Source organism: Stegodyphus dumicola, chromosome 4 (genome assembly GCF_044657685.1).
Source record: "Stegodyphus dumicola isolate Sdum_Otavi_A_Nest chromosome 4, ASM4465768v1".
Lineage (NCBI taxonomy): Eukaryota > Metazoa > Arthropoda > Arachnida > Araneae > Eresidae > Stegodyphus > Stegodyphus dumicola.
This window is the reverse complement of record NC_140771.1, coordinates 103,170,233-103,183,220: the sequence shown is the minus strand read 5'-3', so window position 1 is coordinate 103,183,220 and position 12,988 is coordinate 103,170,233. Positions and strand designations below refer to the sequence as shown.

Below are 12,988 nucleotides of genomic sequence, written 5' to 3'. Positions count from 1 at the left end.
AAAGGATGTTGTAGCTTTGGAAATTCCATATTAAATGAGACAAGACACATAATGTATAAAGTTTAAATGTATTTATTGATAGAAAGAAGATCTTACATGAAATTTCTTGATTACAAAATTATGTACTTTAATATCATTAGATATATCTTGAGGTATGAAAGATAACAATATATCATTGAGAGATTGTCCACGACATTTACAATGTAAATAGTATATGCAATATTGACCACATACTGCTGTTACATTAGTTTGGAGAGTCATCGAATTAAAGTCCATCTGTGGAAATCGTTCTGCATACTTGGCTATCGGTCCAGGAAAATAGGATGGGTCATGTCCATAGGAATCGAAAAATTCTAAATGCTGTGGGGATGAAATGTAAAAGGCTAACCAGTGACTACCGGATTCAGATGCACGATCTACATTAGCTATAAAGCAACTTGGATATTTCTTGATCTCGATAGGAAGTCGATCACTTGCAAAAACTCCCAGAAATGCTTTTCCTGTCTTTGCATTCTGAGAGAGTGCTCTGTTTATTTCAAGGCTGTCCATTGCTTAATTAGCAAAATCGCATTGTACATGACGAGATTTTGTTATTTCAATCACGTTTTGAAATTCTGCATAGACTAGCACCGAGAGAGTCACAGAGAGAGCTTTAGCAAATTTAATTTCTACTCGCAAATTGCCTTGATGCTGTAAGTTAAAATGAGATCCATCACACATATCTGGAGTTAAATCGAAAGCATATAACACATGCCCTTTCACAAATTCTTCTCGAGATAAATAGATGCCTTTGTCGCGATTAAATCCAGAAAATAAACTGTGGTAAGCACGCACATAATGATTAGATTCGAAATCAAGGTCCATTGGTTTACATGGAACGGGTTGTCCATCTACATAAATCGATATAAAGTTGACATGATGATGGGCAAACAGAAAAGGATTCATTGAATATTGTCCATTCATTGCTGCATTTTCTACACAAGTAATAATGACTCGCTTGGGCATCAATCCTAAAAATACATTATCTTGCATAAAAGACCAACTTCCCTTAGATACTGAATATGTTTTGCATAATACTCGATCTATAGGGTATTTAGCAGAACTTTTTTCCAACGCTTTTACATGTCCGAGAGAGACTCCAGGGTTTACTTTTACTTTTCTGATAAACAAAGAAGCATGATCCAAGATCACTTTATAATCGGCATCTTTCTCAGTAGAAACTAGACAGAAAGCAGATTTACTACGCACCATTTTAATTTTCACATCAACTAAATTTAACATGAGTCGATTTTGTTGAAAAATGTCACAATGTAATTGTCCTATCAAATCCACACTTTGACTGTTTTTTATAAGTTCACCGCGAGCTTTTAGTCCAGCATCCGCATCTTGAGCTAAGACATCTATTTTATTAGGTGAAGTGTCTTGGAAAAATCCTTCGCAGGTGAGTAAACTGTTCTTTGCATCTTCCCCATAATTCAATAATGTTTCGATGAAGGCTCTATAAGGATAGGTATTTGTCGCAGATGAAATGTTTCTTTCATTTAAACTTACATCTACTTGCGAAAAGAGAGAATGTAAAAATAAATTTACAGGGGCAACCGGTTCTTTGTCTGTTAGATTGGATCCGTCTGCCTTAACTACTTTAACTTTCACGTGTATATAAGAAGCAGCTAGATCAATATAGTCTTCACCACTGCCAGAAATATTAAATTCGATAGGTCCTCCATCTCGTATATTTGCGAGAGGGTGATATTCCACAAACTGTCCTTTTTCTATAGCTGTTTGCGTAGGAGGAATGGTAAATAAATCTAATTCAGATTTGACGCAAACGGGAGAGTCTCGATGAATATACGAAGTCATACTTTTTTTTTAAGAGAAAATATCCTGTGCTTTCACCTTCTTTGATCGGTGAGAAATGGTACGCTTTTTCCTACGTTTCTGCTTTTTATTAACTCGTCCAGAACCAATCATGTTCTTCACTTTAGTAGCAGCTTTATCTGTTAATATATTTCCGGCTTCTTTCAGTCGACGCTTAGCAGCCTCTTTTACATCTTGTCCTTGTGATACATCATTTAACAAATTCAGTCCACTATGCCATACTTGTTTTCCAATTGCTTTGGCTCCTGATTTAATAAGAGGTACGGCAGCGCGAAAGAAGGATCTGAATAGACCCCCTAATCCGTATCCTCTCTGATAAAGATTACCTTGATAATAATTCAATCCATGTCCTGTTTGTTGTACATAATAATCTTCAAAAGATTTTTGACAACACTGATAAGGTCCATACATTATGACAAGTATTTTTGACGGAAATGAAGTTTCACGTATGACCTTCCTCGTTCAAATGGCGTAAATGCTCCCATATGCGTTCTTAATTCGATTTCCAAAGTGTCTATCATTTTCCGATTCACAGGTAAATAATGAGGTCTATCAAATAGTGCACTCACCACTTCTCCATCGCTACCAGTTACTCTTACAATTCGAAGAAGAGGAGCTAAAACATCTCCTACGATTTGAGGTTCTACAATATCCGTATATATCATTAATACACGATAATGTGCACAGGGGTCGGCTGCAAAAGGACTTTCTACAACAGTTTCGGAACTATCATCTGTAGATGTAATTTCCATAGGTTCAAAACCTAACATTTCTGCTAACCCATCATGTAAAATCACTTTAGCGTTATTTTTCACTTTGATTTTCACTCGTTTTGTTACTGGGTTATAATTAAATATTATTTTGTTTTGATGTTCTTTAATATAAATAGCTTTTAAAATTTCAGGTACTGTTTCATAACATCCTGGAGGTAATCTACGACCTAACATTTCACCATCTTTCTCTAAAACAAATCCAATTAAGTTATTGTCTGCATTCACATTGTGCCATGTGTGCGGATATAGCAATTCAACCAAACAAACTTCCCACATACCTTTTAATTCAATGGGAACAGGTAAACGTGTTATAAAATGTGAAATTTTATTTTCGGGGAAATAATTCATAGAGCTATCGCTCGGAAGTGTTACGTAGAAACTCATTTTCATAAATGATTCGGATACAGTATTTTCTCACACTTTATATCGAGAGTAAATTAGAAGCTGGAATCCATTGATTGAATTTGTCGGGATAACCGCGATATTTTACAAAGTATTCTGTCTGATTTTTATGTATACGTTTCTTTAAAATTTTTTCAATGCGATATTCCTCTTTCAGTCTCACTTTCTGCAACTCTTGTGCATAAAACGTTCCTTTTACTGAGTCTCCAAGTAAATCTTTAATTCTATACACAGCTGGATGTCTTTTAACACACTCTGTCACCACAGATAGTTCTTCCGTCCAATTGGTTTCATAGCCTTTTTCGAAAGTAAGCTTTAGTTTGGAAACACGTACCACATCTCCTACAGCGAATATACATTTAGAAACGTTAGAAGGATGATTTTCATACAAGGTAAACCATACGTCACTCTCATTTTCTGAATTGACTTCTATGGGAGCTCGCATTATACTTGAATGAAAAGTAGCATTATAACTTTCTATTAATTTGTCCAAGATATCTACATATTTATATGTATTTCGAGTCGTAAAGTATTTCCACATTTTTGTTTTCAAAGTGCGATTAAACCTTTCCACCACGGATGCTTTAGTAGTATTGAATGTACTGAAAAGTTTAACTTGATTTCTTTTTAAAAATTTTATAAACACTTTATTTTTAAATTCGGTGCCCTGATCCGTTTGAAGGAATTTTGGTTTACGTTGACTCATTATTTTTTGAAACGCTTTCACAATATCTTCTCCCCGCTTTTGTTTCAGAGGAATAGCCTATGCATATTTGGATAATATGTCAATACAGGTTAATATATATCGATAACCATCATTATGATCACGTAAATGTGAAACATCCACTAAATCAGCTTGCCATTGTTGATCTATAGAATACACGATTACCCTATTCGTTGGAAATTTTCGGCGAATTGGCTTGTGAAGCGTGTACGCATCTATTCCATCTAACCATGTTTGAATCTCTTTCTTGGAAACTTTACCTCCTGCAGCACGATGTAAAGCTTCAACACCACCAAAACTTGCAACATGAGCCGGATCCTGATACGATAAATTCATATTCATAACCTATTGAATTATTCTTCATATGGATAATGATAAGTTCCCACTGTCGTTAAGACGTAGCGTAAAATCAATAGGAATTTTATGAAATTCTGTAAAAATATAGATGGATGATAAAATAACACATAAAACAGTGTATAAACACACCGCAACGGTGGCTTCTCCTGGAGCAGGCATAATTGCAATTGATGAGCTGATTCAAATTCCATTTTCTTATATAGGCTTTTTTACCTAAATCTGAATGTATCCCGTCAGCTTAGTGGTTAAAATCTTCAAACTACTCAGCTGGTGAGATATTTTGTTTCACGGTTCGATCCTATATTTTGAATCATAGAACATTTTTTTAATAAAAGAAACTTCTAAAATAGATTATTTTCTTTTTTCATCCCTAGAGGACGCCATAAGCAATTCCTAAATAGATTATTTTCTTTTTTCATCCCTAGAGGACGCCATGACTCCGTTGCCAAATTAAAAAAACTAACTTTTAATGAAAAGCAGGAGGTCTACAACTCAATCAGTAGTCTACGAACAACTCAACTCCACTCGAAACCACGCCTCCTAGTGTGATGACGTTGCCTTTGGCCCCGCCCTCTGTGATGTCATTGACCACGCCCTCAGCTCCTCAGCTCCTCCTGATGCAGAACTGTCATTTTCATGCTACTCACATGCTTCTTTTGCTTAATCCAGATCTGATAACACTTATCTACTACAGCACAATCACTAGTTTTTAATTTTCATTTGAAAGCTTATTTCACTTACTACATATCTAAAAAATGTTCGAAAATTTATCTTCTTCTTTCTTTCAGGCCGTTTTTTGCCTTTGGAAGTTCGATATTCTCTCTCTCTTTCTGTTTCTCTCTCTACATATATTTTAAGTTCAAAAACACCACTTTGTATATTCTCAGTAATTTTTAGCTTCTCTTTTGTGGAATAATTTTTTTCTAGTATATTTCTCTTTTGTGGAATATTTTTTATTACGAGTAATTTTATTTCTGTATGCTTAAAGCAGCAATAATTTTCTGATGCTGAACTATCAAAAGCCTTAACAAATAAATTTAGGGACTGCCCTCGAAACTTATTCGAAGAGAAGATACTCGACTACTACTCGAAGAACAGATACTCGAAGAGAAGTACTTAAGAGTATCACAATCTGCCTAAAAAACTTTCAGGTTAGAAACTTTGAGGAGGGGAAGTTACAAACTTTGAGCATCGGTGATCTGACTGAACAGGAAATCAATAAGGTGCTAGAAGATGAAACTGTAATGCATTTCAAGGAAACCTTAACTGTTAACAGTTGTAGAGACATTAGGTATTTTTTGGAAGCAGGAGAAATGAAAAATTTGAAACGCCTTCACCGGGAATCGAACCGAGAACCTCTGGAATACGCGCCCTGTGTGCAGACCACCACACCCCGAAGGCATGCCAAGCAGACAGGAGAAATACCTTATATACTCCCACTTTTAAAGGGCGACTGGGAATTTTAGGGGACCCAATCGTTAAATCCTGGGTGTGGAGAATCCTCATCCATCACTCTTTTAGTTCGGGCGACAGTGTAGAGACATTATATATTTAAGGAAGCAGGCAAGATGAAAAATTAGCAACGCCTACGCCGGGAATCGAAATCACGGACCTCTGGAATACGCGCCCAGCGTGCAGACCACCACAACACGAAGGCATGCCAAGAAGGCGGGAGAAATACCTTATATACTCCCTCTTTTAAAAGGTGACTGGGATTTTTAGGGGACCCAATCGCCAAATCCCGGATGTGGAGAATCATCATCCACCACCCTTTTAGTTCAGCGCCACTGTAGAGACATTAGGATTTTTAGAAGCAAGAGACTTGAAAAATTAGCAATGCCTTCGCCAGGAATCGAACCGCGGACCTCTGGAATACGCACCCTGCGTGCAGACCACTACACCCCGAAGGCATGCCAAAAAGGTGGGAAAAATCAGTGACAATCGTTATGAGGTGGCTTTACCTTGAATAGTGGAGCATCCTTCTCTCCATTGATAACTACGACATAGCTGAAACGGGGTTACAATCTGTCACTAAACGGTTAAGAAGAGAAGATATCTTTGACAAATGTCATGAATTTTTTTTGCAGCAGTAGAAAGAAGGCACAACAGAATAAGTAGAGCCATCTCCTATCAACAGTAGCATTCATTATTTACCTCATAAACCGGTAATTAAGTTATCAAGCACAACTATAAAAATCTACCCTGTGTTAGATGCCTTTATCTGTGCTTCTTTATATGATTATCTGAGTACGGGTCCTAGTCTTAAACAAGTGGCTTCCCACTATTGAATAGATTCCGACTGCATACTGTAGGAGTAATAGCACATATCAAACAAGCTTTCCTTCAGCTTATCGTACGGCCAGAAGATCAAGATGTACTTCGATTTTTATGTTGAAAGACTCCTGGAAAATTAAAGATATATAGACACTGTCGTATAGTGTTCGGCGTTACAACAAGTTCTTTCGTGTTAAATGCGACAATTTCGCATCATTTAAATTTAGAAAAATACCAAATAGAAGAGCTGAAATTTACCATGGAGAAACTAAAAGCATGTTTTTGCGTTTACAACTGAGTTACAAGTGCAGATGATGAGGAAGAGTCGCATCTATTTCAAAAACAAGCTACAAATATAATGCAAGAAAAATGTTCTAATTTGTATTGCTGGTCTCACACAGGAATTCAAGATGGAAATCAAAAGGTACTTTTGAAAGGCTTTAATTGGAATACTACTTCTGATGAACTGATGTGCTTTGAATGTGATGTTGTGCTGTGAACAAATGTGCTTTGCCGGAAACGTTAGTGAGATTACAGGAAAGTGTTAGGAAAAGAAATTTACTTTCTGCGATCAACAGAAAGTAAATTCATCCACCAGTTTCAAACCGGTCTGTTATCCGTCGATTTTACTTGCTGTTGCTCTTGTTACAAATAGCCTTGAATCTTGTTACAAATAGCCTGGAAAAGGAAACTTAGATGAGATGAACCACTCCCGAAAGATCTTCTAATCAAATATAAGGAATGGTTAAACTATCTGTCTCTTGTTGAACACATTTCTATTCCTCGGCAGATGTTGTCAGGGCAAAGTGAAGTTGCAACACTGCATATCGTTTCTGACGTATCAGCAAATGCATATGCATTCCTACGCTGTGAGGAGGAAGCTGAAGTATTCCTGCATTTAGGCCGGAGTAGCTCTAGTGAGCCGTCTTACTATACCTAGAATAGAACTTCTCGGAGCTGTCATTGCGGTACGATTAGCAAAGTCTATTTTGGAAGGTATAAATGAACCTTTAAAAACGTATTTGCGGACAAATTATATGGTGGTACTGGTGTGAATAGCTGTAGCAGCTTCCCTCTACGTATAATATTAACTTTGTTGTTTCGAATTTTAGTTTCTCTAGATTGGCAACAAAAGAAAAACGTAAATAAAAAAGAGTTCGCTTTGATGTTATAACCTTAACGTTTTCTTTTATTAAGAATTAAATTATGCTTAATCCATTCTGGATTTATGATTTAAGTTGTTAAATTATCCTATTTATTAGCTGAGAATAGCGTTTATAACATCTGGTGACACTTTGAATGAAAAATTTATTGTAACCATCGAATTATGCAGACCGACAGTCTTGCTTTGACTACCACTGGTGAAGAATTTACCGCAAATAAGGCAAGCGTTAAAATTTCGCCTTTTTTGGGTTGAAAAAACCAGATATTTGATTCTTCAAAGTTGACGCACAGTTTTCAGTTGCTAATATTACCCAAGATCCGACTAATTTAACTGCCTTTTAGCACAATTAGAGCCAAAATTGTAGAAAATATATGGGATATAATCTAAAGTGAACGGATTGATAAACACGTAACTGCTAAAGAAAGGCTTTTAAGTACTTCTAAAGAAAGCCAAGAAGTATCAAAAAATCGCTTACAGGAATTTCACTCGACGATATGAAACTAAACCAATTATTGCATAAAATGCAATCACTTGCTAGAACAAATATAACGGTTAAAGGCTTGCGATCCTTATGGCTTGGCAAATGGCCAGAATATATTAAACATATTTTGATTGTGAGTAGTGAAAAGTTGAATAGCTTATGGATAATGGAGGATAAAATTTTGAAATGAACTCAACTACAGAAATTTATTCTGCTTGTGCAGATACTTCTGTGATGAATATGTGCTTGATAAAAATCTCTAACTTAGGAAAAGAAATTTCGGAACTAAATTACGACAGACAATCTAAAAATAAATATCGACACTCTAGCTTTAATCGAAGCAAGTGTCGTAGTCATTGAAGAAAAAAATGTAATCCCAATGGATCCTGCTGCTACTATGATTTAAAATTTGGTGATCAATGCTACCCTAATAAATGTGAAAGCCCTTCTAGCTGAAAGATATCGGAAAACTCTGCTCAGCAGTAGATGCGACGGCAGGTTCTGCTGCTGTTGAATCAAAAGATGGCCGTAAATATTAATTATTCGTCACTGATAAAATAACCGCTTACGTTTTCGTGTGGACAGCGGGGCTGACTTATCTATCATTCCGGCAACATCAAACCATAAAATATGTAATTCTTTTAAATTGTATGTTGAAAATAGAACATAATACACACTTTCGGTTTCAAAATTTTAACTCTGGATTTAGATTTTAACTCCAGTAATCGCTAAGTGGATCGAGCTATTTTAGGCGCAGATTTTTTTAACCAAATTTAAGTTACTTATTGATATGCACAGTAAAAAGTCAATAGATCGCGTCACAAATTTATCTGTTCGAAGTCATGTTACGTACGTAACAAGTGCAGGTATAAGCACTTTAGCTAGGGCGATGGAAATATTTACAGGAAGAGATGGTAAACAGTGAGTAGCTCGATTGAAATTGACAAACCTAGAAGTTATCCGTCCCCTTCAACTGTTGTAACCCTTAGAGATTGTATCGTCAGATTTAACCCTTCAAGACAAAGCTGGAAACTCAGGGCCCAGATTACGCCTTGAAAAGAATAGAGGAGATTCTTTTGCCCAGTCGTGATGATTCAAAACAGCATCCTTCAGACTTGACATAACGCAGTGATGAAATTGTTTCAGATCCTAAAATAACAACGTACTCGAAGTGGACGAGAGGTTAAAGTAACCCAAAGGACTGAATTTATAAGTATTCTACCTGTATGACTATTGACTAAAATATCTATGCTACAATTACAGATTTTAAGGAACACATCAGTTTTGTCTTGCAGTATCTAGATGTACAAAATAAAAGATGGGTGTATGTTACATATCAATGTGGTTGGGGAGTTGAGGTTGATATTCTATATCCTAGGGTCAATAACATTTCCAAATGTTTTCCACGCCATAGACATTTAATGAAAATAACAGAAAAAGGTGTATTGAATCGAATCACGGTGCCGTTGTATACAAACAAAATTCTGCTTCGTCACTTTTACATGTTTTAAAATAGCAGCTTGGCGCCTACTCGCGCTCGCTATCGCCCTCCTATAACCATTTACCACCTCCTTGTGGAATCACACAGTTCTACAGTTACCACCTTTGCGTAGAGACAATCTCTTAACACCTTCGCGTGGGTTCGACGTCTGTCCATATCTCATCTTCCTCTTTCACTTCGCTTTCCCTGCAGGCTCATAGGTGAGGCTCTCTGGTGACTGTGTTGAACTAACGGATACCACATCAATATTCATTGTTATCGGTTTCAGAACTGTTTTTTTTTGTTTTGTGTGTGTGTGTGTTTTTTTTTTGTGTATGTGTCTATAGTAGCGAGACGTGTTTTAATACAGAGAAAAATGTTGTACGAGTAACTTTCCTAAAAAACTTCTAAGTTAGCAAAAGTATCTTAGAACGAATTTTAGTTTACGACCTTAAGAATCTTCTGTGTTCCTTCTCTTTGAGGAGTTACCACACTTACTGTGTACCCTTCATGCGGAGAGCAGCTGATCTTTCTGTACATTCAATTTCAGTTTTTGATCTAGAACCTGTAGGGTAACAGGAAACCGGCAGCCCACCATGAAGTTCATTGATAATTTCAGTTGAAAGATCAGATGGCAAGCGGGATACGGGAAGACGTTTTGAAAAGTTACTCGCTTTGGAAGATGAGTCTGAGTGCGAATAAATCTCATCTCCATGTTGCTTCATTTATGTTTTTTGAGTTATTAAATAAGCAGTATTAATGTATGTGACTCCCATCCACATTTTATTTAAAATTTGTTACCCTTAAAACTAATGAAATTATTTTCCCTACTAATGAAATTATTGTTCACACGAAAAGAAATTTGCAAGAAGAGAAATTTTGGTGTAGCACCAGGGTGTCTGGGTCCAACACCCTACCCCACATCGAAGAAGAGTGTTGTTTACGAATGCTACAGGAAAATAAATTTTACAGCTTACACATAATAAAGTCAAGAAATGTGAAATGTGTATACAAACATATTTACATGACGTACGTAATTTTTTTTGTTTGTTTTAATATATAACTTTTTGGAGTTAAGAGAGGCCAAAGGTGTTCGATAATTAAATTAATAATAAGGTAGGTCGTGCAAAGATCTGAGATGTTGTGAAAAGCTATCTGGAAAGCTATGAAGTTAGCCGTCGCACTGGTGATAACCTGTGAAATGACATACATGTATATATATATATATATGCAACTTATTAAGCAAGTGTGAACCCAGAGGTGCGATAGAAAATAAAAGAAGGCAATACATAGTGTTATGAATTTGGTATTTAAATAGCTAATGTTAGTAGATTTATAATTAAAATTGTTTTATTCTCCGTGCAGTGCAGCGCGTGACGAATATTAAAGGAAAGTTAAGCCGGAAAATTAAAAATACAAGAGAGCGTGCATTTAACATTTAATAAATAAATAAATATTTCTTTCGAGAAAGTTCCAGAAAATTCCCGCGCATTTAAAAAGCTTATATAAGCGGCATGAGAAGCTCTCAATTCGTTAATTTCAAGATGCATTGGCTGTGGACAGTTCACGGGAGGGTGACCCCCACGTGACTACCACTGTCCAATCTGTGTTTTACAGCAAGGATGAATTTGAATATTTTGTTTAGCTAATCTGTTGCACTTAGTTGTGCCATTTGTCTTCATTTAGATCGCGATATTAGTTTAATTATTCCAATATGGATAACCTGTTTCAAAACTTGATAATTATTAATATATCCAATATTTCTCATTGCACGCGTACGCTGCTTTGCTCGGAGTCTGAACTTGGGTGGGTGACCACCCACGTGACAGGCTCCTGCCAATCATCTCCCTCCACTCCACCTACATTTCACAAAATTTGACAAGTTTCACCTAGTTGGCGCGGCGTAAATCGCCTTAATTTAAAACCTAAGTACCAACGCCTTAGGACAATTTACCAACAGAGACGGTTAAAGTAGCGGTTGGCTACTAATTGCCGCCTAGCCATTGACTCGATTTCTCAATTCGTTCTTGTTGTTAGTTAGTTTGTTGTTGTTTTAAGAGTTTGTTTAGAAAACTGTTCTTGTTGACTGTAGCGAATTCGCGGATTAGCTTTCTTTAGCTGTTTTGAATTAAGTTCTCTTGAACGTTTGAGTAGTTAAAAGATAACTACTGTGAGGTATTTGTAAAACTGCACGAATATCTGAGGAAATTCAAGCATTTTTGTTGTGATAATAATAAATTTTGTTCATTTTTCATCGGACTTGTGCATTTATTTCATAACGAACCCGTACGCACGCAACAATATGCATGATATAAATACCAAAAATAAATAAATAAATATGTGAGAGAAGATGCTACACAAATACAAAGTACATGTCAATTGAGGCATGCAGGTACATTAATCTGGTAAGCTGCCAAGTATGGCCATTTGTCTTTTAACTATACGAAGGGTCGTTTACATCATAATCATATACCCTGATGACAGGATTATTGATTCGTTTTTGATCATTAAAGAACTTCTTGCGAGCAGTGCGGGAATAGAATAACTTAAAGCTGCTATATGCGTAATTCCTCATGGATTTCGTTAATAGAAACTACTTCATTTAAATTCAGAGTATAGATAAATAGGATTACTATAATGTAACTACAAGATTTAATTAATCTGTCAATATATAAAGTTCTATTCTATTACTCTCATTAGACTAAAATCCGTGAATTATATTGAAAGGACGTTTACGTCCATACGAAAGCGCCCCTTACGGTGATTGAAATAAACTTCGAAAGCAAAATAATGCATGCTTAAATTGTTTCTATTGCTAGTCTTCGCATATGGTAGCTTTTCGAAAGGAATAACAAATTTCGCGGTAATTTCTTAGGGGTAAAATTCCGACTGTAGTTGTATTTATGGCGTCCGAAACGTCTGACATTCCAAAATCTGTTGTTCTAAAATCAACAAAAGAAGACTGCCTTTCGTGCCGGCTGATTGGTGGCACTTCACTTCTCCTTGCAAGTGGATATGTATTATATCGTGGTAAACAAGCAAAACTGAGAAGTACAAGAGTAGTGTCATTGGTATTTGCATCGAGTAAATATTTTTCTCTCTGAATATTTGATTGGTAATGATTATAATTCAGATCAATCGTCATTCTAGCATTTTATATTCACTGCTTAAATCTTAGTAATTTCTTCATACAAATTACTAAATCTGCGGTTTTTGAAAAGTGTGCTGCATAATTTATTGAATTTATATATATTGTATTATAATCTTACTTACCTATTAAATAATAGTTTTTCTTTTAGGTTTAGGATACACAGGCATTGCGAGATTACTGGGCATATATCCTTTCAACATAAAATCAAACACTGAAGCATAAAAAAATGTAAAATTTAAATATATGTGTATATACGTGTAAATTACGCTAGTTAAATAAAATCTGTACTATTTTACGAGTTAA

General features: G+C 35.8%; 2 protein-coding genes across 3 annotated transcripts; one reads left to right on the top strand and one right to left on the bottom strand.

The window, feature by feature from the left end:
• Positions 1 to 552: 552 nt before the first annotated feature.
• On the bottom strand, positions 553 to 1,860 carry LOC118203906 (uncharacterized protein F54H12.2-like). The gene is made up of 2 exons (XM_085814365.1): positions 1,308 to 1,860; positions 553 to 1,220 (listed from the first exon to the last, which is right to left on the bottom strand). Exons 1-2 carry the CDS (start codon positions 1,858 to 1,860, stop codon positions 553 to 555), a joined length of 1,221 nt encoding a protein of 406 aa, XP_085670491.1.
• Positions 1,861 to 12,307: 10,447 nt separating this feature from the next.
• On the top strand, positions 12,308 to 12,988 carry LOC118201639 (uncharacterized). 2 transcript variants are annotated; one of them, XM_085815291.1, is made up of 2 exons: positions 12,308 to 12,605; positions 12,834 to 12,988. In XM_085815291.1, exons 1-2 carry the CDS (start codon positions 12,438 to 12,440, stop codon positions 12,837 to 12,839), a joined length of 174 nt encoding a protein of 57 aa, XP_085671417.1. In that variant the 5' UTR covers positions 12,308 to 12,437; the 3' UTR covers positions 12,840 to 12,988. The 2 variants fall into 2 exon arrangements, with proteins under 2 accessions (XP_085671417.1, XP_085671416.1); XM_085815290.1 differs by having other exon boundaries at positions 12,323 to 12,618.

Excerpts from the sequence above, each read along its gene's own strand:
- LOC118203906 (XM_085814365.1), bottom strand. The coding sequence starts at position 1,860 with ATGACTTCGTATATTCATCGAGACTCTCCCGTTTGCGTCAAATCTGAA. Across the intron at positions 1,221-1,307 it reads TTTGATAGGACAATTACATT|TTTCTACTGAGAAAGATGCC; the intron begins GTGACATTTTTC and ends CTTTCTGTCTAG.
- LOC118201639 (XM_085815290.1), top strand. The coding sequence starts at position 12,438 with ATGGCGTCCGAAACGTCTGACATTCCAAAATCTGTTGTTCTAAAATCA. Across the intron at positions 12,619-12,833 it reads GTCATTGGTATTTGCATCGA|GTTTAGGATACACAGGCATT; the intron begins GTAAATATTTTT and ends TTTTTCTTTTAG.